At 52.1% G+C, this 14,758-nt stretch overlaps 2 protein-coding genes across 5 annotated transcripts in view; both read left to right on the top strand.

Moving 5' to 3' along the window:
* LOC112313672 (histone H4) overlaps nt 1-5,746 on the top strand; it is a 26,996-nt gene extending 21,250 nt beyond the window's left edge. Inside the window, exon 3 of the mRNA XM_053915709.2 lies at nt 5,659-5,746. The gene's annotated coding sequence lies outside the window, so the exon portion shown is untranslated. The remainder of the gene's footprint in view (nt 1-5,658) is intronic.
* HFE (homeostatic iron regulator) lies at nt 1,569-14,758 on the top strand. 4 transcript variants are annotated; one of them, XM_053915706.1, is made up of 7 exons: nt 1,569-1,977; nt 5,659-5,929; nt 9,416-9,679; nt 9,806-10,105; nt 10,855-11,085; nt 11,184-11,297; nt 12,065-12,244. In XM_053915706.1, exons 1-7 carry the CDS (start codon nt 1,948-1,950, stop codon nt 12,103-12,105), a joined length of 1,251 nt encoding a protein of 416 aa, XP_053771681.1. In that variant the 5' UTR covers nt 1,569-1,947; the 3' UTR covers nt 12,106-12,244. The 4 variants fall into 4 exon arrangements, with proteins under 4 accessions (XP_053771681.1, XP_053771680.1, XP_045059696.2 ...); XM_053915705.1 differs by having other exon boundaries at nt 10,813-11,085; XM_045203761.3 differs by lacking the exons at nt 1,569-1,977; nt 5,659-5,929 and adding an exon at nt 5,978-6,076 and having other exon boundaries at nt 10,813-11,042; nt 12,065-14,758.

The following is a 14,758-nucleotide window of genomic DNA, read 5'->3' as shown; positions in this document are numbered from 1 at the left end:
TTGTTTACTGAAAATTTGTGGTTGTGCTTCAATGGATAAAAGATTTCTTATACTTTTTATAGTTAATAGTGTAGGACTTATAATTTCCTCTTAATTTTGTAAAACAACCCAGGAAAGATACAAAGGCGGCCTAGAGAGAGGGTGGAAAGAACTGGCCAAGGAGCTGGAATGCCGGGATTAAAATTCCGCTTTCATTTGCCAGCTATATCCCGTGGGACAGGTTGAGGAATTACTCTGTGTCTCATTTTTCTCATCTATAAAGTGTCAACAATAGGACCTGGATCACAAGTTTTTATGCGAATTAATGACAATATAGTTCTGAGAGCTCGACCGTCGAAATGGAAGTAAAAAGGTATTTACATAGTGCTGTTTGTCCAGATGGACACTAGATGGCGCTCCAAACCAACCAACGCGTATTTTAGAAACTTCCAATTTCTTAGCCTTCCTGTAATTAGTAATTTCTTGTTATTCCCTGAACAGGTCTTTAAAATTATTTTATCTCTTTGGGTGAACAGAAATCATTATCCCCACTGGCCAGACGATGACCCTGAGGCCACTGGAAGCCCTGAGACCGCAGTAAATCCATAGATGAGCAACATAAGAGGAACAAATTAAATGTTCTTCTGGTCTAAGTGGTGTAGAGAAATCAGGCTGATGTTCACTCATTTGTTCCACAAAGACTTAATCAGAGCCGTGCTGGGTTCAAGGAATGGGAGAGTAAGCAGGACAAGCTCTGCCCTCCTGGTGGGGTTGGGAGGCCAGGGGACTTAAAAGAAGTTCTGTGGAAAAGTAGGGTCCCGTCATAGACATAGTCTTGCAAACGATCTTTTAAAATACGAAATGACTTCTTTTCATTTGTACCGCGAAATGGCCACCGTGGAAGGAAGGCTGACGCCAGAATAAAACTATTTGTGCAAAACTAGGAACGCTGGGACTGGCTCTTGCCTAACAGCGACAAAATTAGGAGATTCCTGGCTAAGGTATATCAGTTGTGATGATAATGATAGTAATAATAAATCCGTTAAACACTACGTACTAACAAATAAAAATAAACACTACGTACCAATAAGGATTAAACTATTTAAAGGGTGTGTGACTTTGCAATGTGCCTCAGGTCAGCCCAGCATCCTGATTGCGATGCACACACAAAACCCCCAAACGTGGCCTCACTCAAGTGTGGGTTGTAGAAAAGGCCAAGCAGGGAGCCCTGGCCCCCACCACCCACCCATTGCGGTCGTGAACGTGCAAAACAGAAATCGTTTAACTAATTAAATTAAAACCACCCAGGTGCTAACTAGTAATTGTAAAGAGAATTTAGGTGAAGAACTTAATTTTTTAAAGAATTGAATAAAGAACCTTTAAACTTTCCAAGGCTAGCTGAATTGCGGCTCTAATTTAATGTATCCGCTTCCGCCTCACGCTAGCCCACCTGAAGGCGTTTCCAGTGAAGGATGCTGTTTGCTCTCATGGCCACTAGATGGCGAGCAAATTAAAACTGCCCTGGGCAGCGCCGCTGAGGCGCAGGGGGCCGGCTAAGCCATCAATCATTAACTTTGGGTTGACCTTGTATTACTCAGGAGATTTCAAAGCTCGTTTCTATACAGATTTTGAGAGAAAGAAATTACTATTACAACTGACGAAGCTGTGATACTGGAATCAGGGCGCAGAGTAGTCAGACAGAGGCTGGCTCCCAGGGCCTTTGGGAAAAATAGTCTGCTCTCCATAAAGATAAATAAATAGTTAGTTGGACAAGAAGCTCACCTTGGATGCTTCATGGACTCCGCCAAAACAATTATGAAGCTGGAGCTATACAGATAACAACCCTGAATTGCCTGCCGCTTAGGATGAAGGGAGGAACCCTGGGAAGGGAACAGGCTGGAACGCACGGCGTCTGCCAGTACCGAGTAGAAATGAGTCCAGAGGAGGAAATGGGAGTGGAAGCGTCTCATGGAGAAGCCACCTCAGTGTATCTTACCTGTGAGTAGCCATTAAGCATTAGACACCTGGAGACGGAGAAAGATTGTTCAAGTTTTATCTTTATATTATTATTATTTTAATAGTGAGGTAACCCTGACATAGGCAACGGGTAAGATGCTATAGCCTCCTATTAGCCATGTCACTGATACTGTCGTTATTATTATATTAGTGATGATAAACATGGCCAGCTTTGATTGCATGTCAAGCACAGTGCAGACGCCTTCATGTATCAATTTCTGATTTTTTAATTTAATTCTAAATATCATCGTATAAAATAGCTGGTATTATCACCTATTTCTAAATGAGAAATTTGAGACTTAGGGTGGCTCTGCGATATAACTTTGCCTTGCAGGTTATGATTCCTATGCCTTTATAGCACGAACATGTACTTACTCACCAGAAATGAGATTCCATACGGCAGTTTCCAAAAACTCAAGTTGCACAGAAGTGAATGTGAGAATAGACTCTGTTGCTTTTCTCGTCACAAGGAGAAGTGCGTATGCACACTTTTCACGGGAAGATAATAAACATTGACATTTCCCCCTTAAGGTTCCTCAGGCTGAGAGAGCTGAAGGGTAACAATTTCCGAAGTAGCCATTGTTCTGGCCTCTCACTCTGCCTGTAGAACTGGATGCTCACACGGCGGTGTGTGGGTCGGAGGGCATCTGCCCCAAAGTGTGTTACTGCACGCAGGGCTGGCCAACCCGCGGCCCCCGGGCCACATGCACCCCAGGATGGCTGTGAATGCGGCCCAACACAAAATCGTGTATTTACTTAAAACATTATGAGATTTTTTTGTGATTACATGTTGCAATGTATTTAACGTGTGGCCCAAGACAACTCTTCTTCTTCCAGAGTGGCCTAGAGATGCCAAAAGGTTGGCCACCCCTGGATCCTGCAGTCTGTAATCATTTGCTTCTCATGTCTGTCTCTGTGAGCAGTCAGTGGTTAAGAGGTCACTCCCATAAAATATCTTTTGCTGATTGGAAACCATTGGCCTCATTTAACAGTTGGGCAGGTGGAGGTTCAGGGAGGCGGGGGCGAGGCCAGGGTGCAGGGAAAGGCCAGGAGCAGAGCAAGCACAACTTCGGACTCAGGTAACATTTGCACCGGGCATTGGACTTGTCAAGAGGACCGGACACTTGGGAACCTTTTCCCTTCACCCACTGCTCCTGTTGGTTACCCATACGACAGAGCTTCCCTGACGCTCACATGACCCAGGTGCTCTGGGGACACGGGGGCCAGGAGGGCCTCAAGGGGGGTTGTTGCAGTTGGCTTCACAACTGAATCTTCACAATGATCATTCACTCACTCATTCATTTCTTTATTCACTCCACACCTAAACACCGAGTAAGCACTTATATAATCTCCCAGCCAGAGCACTATCTGTGAAAAACAACTAATAGGAAACATTACTATGTAGACAGGGTTTTATCTCTTTAAAGTGAGATTGCAGATGGTTTTTATTGGCCTCTTTTAGCTTATATGGTTTCAATTTCCGCCTCATAAACATGGATGGAGTTTACAGGTCAACTGCTCCAACCAGCAGTATGCAGATGGTCCTTTGGCAAACAGGAAAGTGATACATTATTCTACAGTTGCCGGAAGTGTTGCTGAGATGTGACTGAGCAGCAGCTGCAAAGATAAGACCCCTGCCGAGCCAAAGAAATGACACCCTGACAGACAAGGGTGGGCAGGGGTGGAATCTGCACAACCTGCCTTCTCCCCCACCCCCAGATCAGACAAGAAACCTTCCCCAGGGGTCCCCAGACTTAACTGTGCATCAGAGCTGGTGGGGGTGGGGGGAATGTGGTTCTTAAAACAGGAGTAGGCCCCGCTCCTACTCTTGCATTTCAGCAGGTGTGGGATCTGCCTGGGAATTTGAGTTTGCCAGGTACCCAGCGACTCTGATGCTCCTGGTCAAGGGACCACAATCCTGGCTTTAAGAAATGCAACTCCCAGCGTTCCTTCAGTTTTCCACTGCCCCGCCCCACCCCTGTGTGCAAGCTCGTGGTTGCTAGGCACCCAGCACTAGCACCTGTGAGACTGCAAGAGCTCATGCCTGCAACAACCGTCAAGCTCCCACTGAACTTCGCTGGGAAAATTCTCGTCTGCAGTGACATGAACTGCAATGTCTGCAGACCCTTTCTGGTGCCCATGGAGCCAGGCCCTTCTGGAGGACCTGCCCAGACCCGGGCCCGCTTCTCACATCCCTGCATCCCCATAGGTGCCGTCATTCACCAGGCGACTGTTCCTTGTTCCTCCTCAAGGTCACCTCTTTCCCTCTTAAAATATATAATAAATTAAATAATAAAAATTCCGCCATCCTTCCCCAACCAACAACGTGGGTTTGAACTGTGCATGTCAATTGAACTGCATTCAATTGAAAAAAAAAATCCGCATATAAATTGACCTGGGCAGCTCAGATGAGTGTTGTTCCAGGGTCAAGTGTATATGAAATGTACAGAATCCGCAAGTCTAGAGAGACGGGAAGTAGATCTGTGATTGGCTGGGGGTGGAGGAGGAGGAGGCAAACTTGATGGCTAAATGTTCAGGCTTCTCTGTGGAGAAAATAAAAACCCCAAAGTTGATTGCGGAGACGGTTACGCACATTTGTGAATATACTCGAACCCACTGAATTTTACGCTTTAAATGGAGGAGTGGTATGGTATGTAGATTATATCTCAATGACAAAGCTGTTACCGAGATGGGAAAAAAGGAAGATACAATCAGCCCCCCTGTGCTCATCACCAGTATTTGACATATGCCCAATCCTGCTTCCTGTCCCTTTACAGTTAAGAGAACCTGGTTTCCAAGTTTGATTTTTTCCCTTGGCCAGAATTTGCATACATGCAGAAGGCATTGCTTACTGGATATATCAGGTCTTTAAAAGTTTTAAGAAAATCACATGCGTTGCATTTGTTACTATGGTTGGAAACGTCTAAGGCAGCATTTCCCAAACTCGGTCTTGTGTGTTTGGGGGGGAGGGCCTTTGAAATTCCGACGCCCAGGTGGCACCCCCGCCGATTAAATCAGTGTCTGAAGGCAAGAGCAGGGCACCGAGAAGTTTAACGTTTCTCCAGGTGACTTGTTTGCTGTTAAGTCTGTAAAATTTAAATAACTACGGGAATTGTGAAAGATGTTTCCATAGGCCCTAACTGGTTAGTCTTATGGCTAGACAAGACAAGAACCTCAGTATCTGGGGCTTCTTGCTAAACACTATCCTTACTAAGTCTTTCGAGGGAGCACAGTGTTTTGCAGACACAGCTGTAAGGAATTTGCTTGACTGCAACCCAGCCAGGTAAGTAAAGGCAACTGCTAAGAAATCAACGTGTAATCATCCAAATAGTGCATATAAGCCATGGCTGAGCCTGCCTTTTGGGAGGCAGGGCATTGAATATGAACCCTTCTCTTCCTTATTGAGGCAAGTAAACAAAGCTACCTCCTGACAACCGCGTTCGGGTTGTAAATAGAACATCCCGAAGTAGCAAACCCCTTGAGTTGGGCAACATCATGATTCAATTAGTTTTAATCAAATAATGAAATCAAAGTATTCTGACTCCGACAACAAGATAGCCATATGGAACTTAAAAGTTTTGACAATGTGTAACTGAATTTTTAAATTATTCAGTATTTAAATATCTAGATCCGAAGGTCATTAAACGTCCTTTCCTGGGTCAGTCCCCTAGGTGTGTGAAGCCCATGGCGCAGCCTGGTCCCTGGGTGTTTCGCACTCGGGGCTCGGCGGCAGGAAGGACGGTCCGCGTGCAGGAGACACACTGGGTCCCACCAGCGGCCGGAAAAGGATCGCGCAGGTCAGGAAGTTTCAATCCGGCCACCCGAGCCCCGCGGCCGCCCGGGATGGGCCCTCGAGCCGGGCGCGCGCTGCTCCTGTTGCTCGGGGCTCTCGGGGCCCTCGGGGTGCGGACTGCGGCGGCGCAGGGCCCAGCTCGTGAGTACGGGCGGGGACGCAGGGGTCGGGGGACGCGAAACCGGCTGTCATCCGCCCGCGGGGGCCGCCGGGCTTGGGGGGAGGCTCCAGCTTCGCGCAGCCCCCTCCCCAACCTTCTTCCTGGGAAAGCCCGGCTGTGGGGCGCAGGTGCGTTACGTGGCTGCCCGCCCAGGGCCTGGTCCCCACTCGCTGTCCCCGCTCTGAGGAGCGGCTCTCGGAGTCACTGCTCCCCCACAACCTGACGCTTCCAGGGGTTGGTCTTTGCGTTTCTCCTGGAGGCCGATCGTGGTTAGCGGCTCTCTAGATTTGGATCACGGGTTTCCTGTCTCTCCGTCACCTTCCGCGCACCTCCTCGGAAGTCCCCACCGAGTGCCACCGGGGCTAGAGCGCCCCTCGGCCTGTCAGCACTGGACGCCGCCCGGACTGGGGGCGCCATGCCTTGCAAGGGCTGTGCGGTGGAGGGGCACGGGATGGGTGTTGCGCGGGAGGACGGTGGGTTCCGAGTTCCACCTCCAGGGAGACCCGGGTTGGCGGCTCCTGAAGGGATCTTGGTGACTGTCCTGACTGGAAACGTGATTTTGGAACGGAAAGCCCAGTTGTGGTTTTCAGCGGTGGTTACCGAATCACAGTGTGAACAGCGCTGCCTCATCACGGGGCCTTTACTAGGACGGCAAACACAGGACTGTTACCGCTGAACTAATGATCTCAGTTTCTGAACCTTCTCTTCAGAGCTGCTGACTCCACCTCGCATTTGGGAGGTTCCGTCTATCCATTTGTAGATTTTACGGGCCTTCGGGTTAAATGATTTTCCCCAGGTTACAGAGAATTTAGTAAACCAGGCTTTCTGATGCTAAGTACTCCATCTGTGCCCAGTCACAGCAGACAGTGCCTCTGCCCTTGGGCTCAGTCTCAGGGCTCCGAGCTGGCACAGCCCCAAAGGACAGGGAGACTGCGTGCACTTGGACAGATGACAAGGAGGCACGGCTTGCTCACTGGTGATTTTGTGCAGCTCTACCCAGGGCTTCTGAAGCAGAGCCTGGTTCCCCACGTTGTCGCAGCTGCAGGTGTTAAATGTCACACTGCAGGAGAGGTTCAGTCACGGAGTCTGATGGGAACCAAGGATTTATTGCGCACAGCTGAGGGCAACCCGCCGTTTGGCTCTGCCGGACCCAGGGGGCAGTGGGGAGCCCCTTCCTTGCTCTCTGATACCAGGCATTCTGGTGGGGGTGGGGGTGACAATAAGCAAACAAACGAAAGGATGTAGGAGCTCAGGTAAGTGCTCACGGGGGACACAGGTGAAGCCCAGAGGTCAGGACAGGCTTCTCTAAGGCTGGCCCTTAGCAGAGGTCAGTATGGTCACGCTGACTGGGATCAGCGCCTCCCAGGTCCGCCCAGTGGGCCTGCAAGGGGGGTTCAAGCAGGGTTTGCAACCGGGCACTGCTGACATTTTGTGGTGTGGGGACTGTCCTGTGTACAGCACCCTTCTTGTGACGACAAGTGTCTCCAGACCTTGCCCATTGTCCCCCTGCCCAGCTAAGAATCACAGGGCTGGAGAAAGCCAGGACTGGGTGCAGTGGGAGTGCAGGGCGAGGACGAGAGTGGCAACTCGCTCAGCCCTAGGCCCACAGGCAAGTCCCCCAGGGCCTTCTAGCCCAGGTGCGGCAGGATCCCACCCAGCTTTAACCAGATTGTGCTGCTGGGGAGGCAGGGTGAGAGGGCCAAGGATCAAAGCCAGGAAGCTGTGCACCAGGCAGGGCAAGAGATGGCGGGCTGGGCCCGTGGTGGGAATCAGTTGTGTTTTTGGATATGCTGGAGGCGAATGTTAAACTTCAGTTCCTGAGTTTGGCTAAGAAAGGATTCAGAGCCAAGAACGTAATTTAGAAAGTAGCAGAGGTAGAAGTGAGCCAGCTGGGCTGCACAGACCCAGGAAACAAGTTCAACAAGAAAAAGAAGGGCCCTAGGAATTTAGGAGAAAGCACCTGAGGGAGGAAGGGGGGCAGAAAGGCACGGGGTGGGTGGGGGGAGAGAGAGAGAGAGCGAGAGTGCTGCACTGGGTCCTTCATCTTGAGAGTTCTTACCTGTTTCCTGAAGGTGGGAATTTTAGGGGAGGTCTCAGGGGAGAATCTCAAGAGAATATTCATCAAGGTCCTTGTCTCTACTCATTAATTGGCACTGGAGTGGAGGGTCATTAGTCATCACAGCTGGTCCTGTCCTCAGCCATGGCATCGCTTTGCCTGCTTTTGCTGCTTTTCTGGGCCTGGCGCTGACCCCCAGCTGAGGCCTAGATGCACCTCCAGTTTGGCCCAACCTCAGGAAACTCGAGGCCCTGTTCCTCTGATTATTTGATGCTCATCAGAACCCCATTGTCCTGAGGGCGCAACGCTTATGGGAGTGGTCCTGCAAGGGCTCGCACGGGGACTCCTGCGAAGCTGTGCTCCACCCCCTCCTTCCTCCTCTAAGGGGGTCTGCACTGCATGCCCCGGGACATGCTAGGGGGGAAGGATCACCCTGGGGGTGAGGTCCTAGCCTATAATAGTTGTTTTCTCTAGTTTTGCCCTGTTGCTAGGCACCCAGGAATTTCTGCCTGGGGGACCGTCAGTAACTGGCCTGTCATTCCTGTTCTGCTTGGGCCTGTGCAACCGCCTCCTCTATCAGATACAAGTGGAAGGAAGTCCTGAGGGATCTGTGTGTGGTGTGAACTAAGAGAAGAGTCAAAGGTGACTCTATTGGCCTGAGCTACAGGGTGAGACAGGCGCTGCCGTTTCTGAGATGGTGAAGGCAGAAGAAAGAGCAGTTTGGGGAAATCAGTGGCTTTGGACTTCAGTGTGCGGTTCCAATCAGCCATCCCATGGGCGGAAGAACTGAGAGTTCAGGGCAGAGGTGAGATCCCAGGGTTGTCATGTGGCCACTCAGCAGCCTGCATGGAGCCCGGCCCCCTGCCAGCCCTGTCCAGGCACTGGGACCCAGCCCGAACTCCCGCCCTCTGCACCTGAGGGAGGATGTGGGCAGACTCTTAGGAGGAGAGGCCTTGTCCTTTTGGTTTACGGGGCTCCATCAATCTGCTTTGGAAGCAACTCTCTATCAGCGCATCTCACAGACTGTAACAGCCCCGTGGGCCCAGGAAAGGGTTAGAGACGGAAGCACTGAAACCCAACTGCAAATCCCTCTGGACCTAGGTCTGATGAGCCCTGAGCACTGACTCCTGAGCTCAGTGCTGAGCTCGGTGCCACAGCCGGGGACACTGTGGGGCTTTCCAGAGCCATTGGCCCTAGGGTAGCCTGTGCTAATTGGTTGAGTGCTGGGCAGCCCAGGGTGGCAGCCACACTGGGCAGAGGGAGGGACCAGACAGTCACAGGGAGGGAAGACACTCAGTCACTGCTCAGGCTGGGCCCAGACGAGCAGGGGTGGGGTAGGAGCGGATTCAGGAGAAAGGGGTCAGCGTCTCCCAGGCCCGCTGGGCCCACTGACGCCTGTTGCCGTCCCCAGGGCCACACTCTCTGCGCTACCTCTTCATGGGTGCCACCGTGCCCGACCTGGGGCTGCCCCTGTTTGAGGCCTTGGGCTACTTGGACGACCAGCTGTTCGTGTCCTATGATCACGAGAGTCGCCGTGCAGAGCCCCGCACCACATGGGCCTGGGGTGGGACCGCTGGGCAGCTGTGGCTGCAGCTGAGTCAGAGCCTGAAGGGGTGGGACCACATGTTCACGGTTGACTTTTGGACCATCATGGACAACCTCAACCACAGCAAGGGTACGTGTGGTGGGGGGGCTGGCATTAGAGGTTCCAGGGGGGCAGAGAGGAGGGAAGGAGTTTGCTCCCCGAGGCCTCTCAGTTCCTAGAGATAGTGGAGACAGCATCCCACTGCTTTGGTTTCAGTGATGAAGCTGGGGGTGCTGCCAGCGTCCCACACTCTGCAGGTGATCCTGGGCTGTGAGATACTCGAGGACAACAGCACCAGGGGCTTCTGGAAATATGGCTACGATGGGGAAGACCACCTTGAATTCTGCCCCAAGACGCTGAACTGGATGGCAGCAGTGCCTGAGGCCCAGGCCACCAAGCTGGAGTGGGAAGTGAGCAAGATTCGGGCCAGGCAGAACAGGGCCTTCCTGGAGAGGGACTGCCCCGAGCAGCTGCGGCGGCTCTTGGAGCTGGGGGCAGGGCTCCTGGACCGGCAAGGTATGGCGCCGCACCCACATCCTAGGGACGAAGTGGATATGGGGTGTGGGCACAGACCCACCCCTGGAGTTTCCAGGTGGCCAAGGCCTCGTGCCTCTGGGGAGGGGCTGACGTCTGAGGTTTCCGCCCTGAGGTCTCCACCTTTTAAGTGAGATTTGCGATGCAGCCTCGAGTCAGAGCTTTAATTTTTTTCTATGTGCGTGTGGCCAAAGACACATCCGGTCTCGATTGAACCAAGACCCTCCGTGCGGAGTACCCTGTAGGAGTCAGAGATATCCATTGTCACAGGGATACCAAGGCAAGAAATTGCCAAAACAAGCAGCCACTCGGAGAGCTGCAGGCTGGGAGTTAAAGTTGTCTCCCAGAGCAGGCCACGCTCGCCTGTGCGAGTGCCCCTGCCACGCCCCCTTCTGGCAGTAACCTCCCTTGAGCTGCACCGGGTGGGAGATCATGGCCGTCCGCAGTCCTTTTCGGTGCTCCAGAAGGGCGCTGTTATCAGATCCAACATGATAGAGTGACAAAGAGCAGAAGACACACCAACATGTGGGCCAATGACACCTGGGAGAGGACAACAAACGGATATGGCTGTGACTGTTCCCCATGTGACCCCCCCCTCCCCAGAGTGGAGTCTTGGAATGCTTTTAGCTCGGGTCTTCGTGGGAGGGCGGAAGGATCCTCTCTCCAGATTCTTCCTCCTTCCTGCCCAGTTCCTCCTTCGGTGAAGGTGACTCATCACGTGGCCTCCACAGTGACCACTCTTCAATGTCGGGCTCTGAACTTCTACCCCCGCAACATCACCATGAGGTGGTTGAAGGACCAGCAGCCACTGGACGCCAAGGACGTAGACGTGGATGTGCTGCCCAACGGGGATGGGACCTACCAGGGCTGGGTGGCTGTGTCTGTGCCCCGCGGGGAGGAGCAGAGGCACACCTGCCAGGTGGAGCACCCAGGCCTGGAGCAGCCCCTCACTGCCACCTGGGGTATGGACGGGCGGGGCTGTGGGTGGAACAGAGAGGGCCACATCCGGGAGGATCCACCGTGGGCCAGCCGAGCTCACGGGCTTACTTTGGTGTTTCAGAGCCCTCCCTGCCTGGCCCCCTGCTCATTGGAGTCATCAGTGGGGTTGCCATTGGTGTCTTCATCCTCTCGACTGGAGTTTTGTTCAGAATCCTACGGAAAAGGCAGGCTTCCCGTGAGTAGGAGGGCAGAGGAGGTGTCAGGACCTCTGCCCAGGATGCACTCCGGTCCGCAGGAAGTGGGCAGAGGGAGGCCCTCGGGCTGTCCCTTCCCTCTGTCTTTGGGAGCACTGGCCCCTCCACTGGAGGCAGTGCCCGGGTCTGGGGTTCCTGTCGAATTCTCAGGAGCCATGCGTTCAGTGTGGTGTGAAATCCGTGGCATGGGAATGGTGGGGGAAGGGCCTCCGGTCCAGATGCAGCCGCGAAGCCAGTGCTTGGATGTCACAGGGAGGAACGCCCTCACTCAGCTGGGGGTCAAGGAGGGCTCTGGGTGTTGAAGCAGCAGGACCCCTTAGGGAAGGCGAGGACGAGGGGAAGGACCAGACAGAGCAGCCGAACCCCTGCGGCCATGGGAGGCCAGAGATGGTTATTGCTCCCTGACCCTGTTGCCTGTCCCGGCTGTCTACCCCTGGGCATCTGTGGTTTGGGGGAGAGAGCCGCAGGCGACCCGCTCCCAAGGAGGCCTGGGGCCTGCGGGACGTTGCGTCATGAGTACTGGGCGCAGTGCGGGCACAGAAGCAGAGGGACACAGTGCCAAGGTGCAGAGCATGAGTTGTTAGAAGGTAAGATGTGAGGCCGGGAGGCTGATGAAGCACCTCCGGGGAGAAGAAATGGTGCCTGAAGTCTGGATCCTTCCTAGAGAGGGCAGGGGGGGTCAGGGTTGAGGAGAGGGGGTGAGGAGGTGAAGGGCAGGGAGACCAGCCCAGCCTGCTTGTCTTGGCAGGAGCAGCCTCGGGGGACTACGTCCTGGCCGATTGTGCATGAAGGGCTCCTGCAGCCCCTGCTGGGCAGGAGACAGGCTGAGACTCGGGGTGTGCTGGTAGAGTTCTTGGTGTTTAAGGACAGAGCTGGACCCAACCACCCAACAGGAACTGGCCCAGGAACTCCTGCCCTTCGTGGTCCCTGGTTCAGGTTTGTGACTTTCTATGAGCCAGCAGCCCCGACAGTGACGGCTCCCACCCCCGGATCTGGCTGGGTGAGTCTCGGGCTGCGTCTAGAGCCTGCCCTGGTTTCCTGCAGCACCTCAGGCTCCACGCACCTGTGTCATCTAATCTCCTACCTCTGCCATGAAGCTCCAGAAATTTTGGGGACTCACAATCCTTTTGAATGTGTGGGAAGAGCTGTGGACCTTTTCAGGACATGTATTCTCCTATTGCTACCGTACACGTGTCCAGGCATTTCCTGGACCCATTCGAGTTTCCATGTAATCCTCTCTGTCTCTGTATTCCAATAGCTCATCCACCCCCATGCCCCGTGGTTGCTTCCATCAGAGAGTGGTCTGGGCCACGGTCAAGGCTAGGAGAAAGGTGAGGAGGCACCCCTTCCGGAAGAGGCATCCTGCATGTTGGTGCGCATTAAGATTGTTTTCCAGAGAGTGGGTGGGAAGTGCCTTGGGGAGGGTGCCTTTGGTCTGGTGTGCGGAGGTCACGTGGGTCTCCCAGACCAATGAGGCCCACAGTACACAGCCGCTACGCTGTGCCAGGCTCAAAGGGACACAGTGATGTTCCCTGTGGTCTCTGCTGACCCCTTTCCTTCGTTCAGATCACGAAAATGGTGATGATAGCTACACTTACAAAAAAGCACTTGGAAACAGACTCGGTTCCAAGTCTGCTGGAAACATTTGTCTTACTTGAAACATTTACTTGGTAAATGTGGCTACACCTACCAAAAAAGCACTTAACTTGGAAACAGACTCAGTTCAGAGCACCTATGTATATACATTTCTTCATATGATTCTTATAATAATTCTTTGATATGAGAACTATTATCCCCTTTTCTTTAATGAAGAAAGTGAAGCACAACTTGCCAGGGATGGAGACAGGTTTCAGACTCTGTCAGTCTGGTCTCATCCATCCCACCCACTGCGTTTAGACGCCCAGCCCTGTGGAGTGAACGGAAGAGGAGAACCGCAGCCACCAGACGCTGCTCTCTTGTCTCCCGGTCTTTGTTCTCAGTGAGCTGGACCCATGTGCCTGACGGGGAGACAGCAGCAAACAGTCTCAGCCAAACGTCCTTTCCAAGTCCCAGCATGTGCTCTCCCTGCCGTTACTCTTAGGCGCCCAGGCCAGGGCTGTGCTGCACCTCAGTGTCCTCCCTACAGCAGTGCCTCCAGAGTCACACTCCTGGTGGCATTTCCCTCCACGGGCTGGAGCAACCTCTGTCATATTAAACATGGTAAAACGAAGCCACCCGATGGCCTGGAAGGTCCCCGGCATCTTTCTGGGGTTCCTGGGAGTCTGGTTCTCATTCCCAGCTGTGCACATTAAAAAATTTAACCAGCCTCTCAGGAATTGGCAGACTCTGTTCAATGGCTGGTCCGACCCTGTGCGAGGAGTTCAAATGCAAACGCCTTGGCCACGCAGGCCGTCTTGCTGCCTGTGCCACTTGCCTTTGGTCACAAAGCTGCGGCCCGTGGTGTTCTGTGTAGGGGGGCAGGTGCCTTGAGAGACCAAGTATAGCTCAAAAGTTTGCTGGTAGGTTCTTAATTTGGGCAAAGACATTTCAACTATTAAAAAAATTTTTTTTCTGGTTGCAAAAGTTATGTGGATAAAGATCCATGTCATATGAGCTTAGTTTAAAAAAATTGAAAATGAATTCAATTGAAACTGCCATTCCATTAGCCAATGATAAAGTGTATTAATAAATGTGTGCTACTTTCACTATTGCTATATTAAAATCTATGAAAGCATCAAATACATCTATTTTAATAAATGCATGGTGAATTGTGTTGTATGCTGTGTAATTTTCCCGATATATTTGTCCACCTTATTATGTCTTTGGGAACATTTATAATGCATCTAAAAATTCTACATTTGGCTTCATGGAATATTTTCATTCAACTGGGATAGGCGAATTCATTGTTTTACCTCACTCTTATAACAGCATCATCTAAACTGTAACACATTGGTTATTTTGTTAGTTGTGACAAGGGTCTCAAGGTCTGGGCAGTTCTTACTGCTTTTCTTGCTGTTAAAATGTGGCACAGATTTGTGAGTCTGGAGCTATAACGATGAGATTGACAGAACACAACCAGGTAAGTGAAGTCCGCCTGCAAAAAGGCGATGAATGAAGGTAACTCACCAAACAGTGTACAAGCCGCAGCTGAGCCCCCTTTACTGGCGGCAAGTCAGCAGCACTACGCAATGACAACCAACTCAGTCTTGCAGAGAGCACCTCAAGTGGAGCAATTTCCCCTCCGAATCATGCTGGAAACACACTGACAAATTCTCCCACTTTACATATGTATATATCTTCCTGTCCTGAGAGCCAACGGCCGGGAAGTTTTTCTTGCTCTTCTACCCAATGAAGGATATGTTACAATGAATTAGGCAAGCTTGTTTTCTATTGGCTTTATTTCACACAGGTGGTCCCAGTAATGCATTTATTAAACATCTGCCACTTTGACGCGTTTGGGTTT

Source organism: Desmodus rotundus, chromosome 12, assembly GCF_022682495.2.
Source record: "Desmodus rotundus isolate HL8 chromosome 12, HLdesRot8A.1, whole genome shotgun sequence".
In the NCBI taxonomy this organism is placed as follows: Eukaryota; Metazoa; Chordata; class Mammalia; order Chiroptera; family Phyllostomidae; genus Desmodus; species Desmodus rotundus.
The sequence above is the reverse complement of the archived record's forward strand: the minus strand, read 5'-3'. Positions and strand labels throughout refer to the sequence as shown.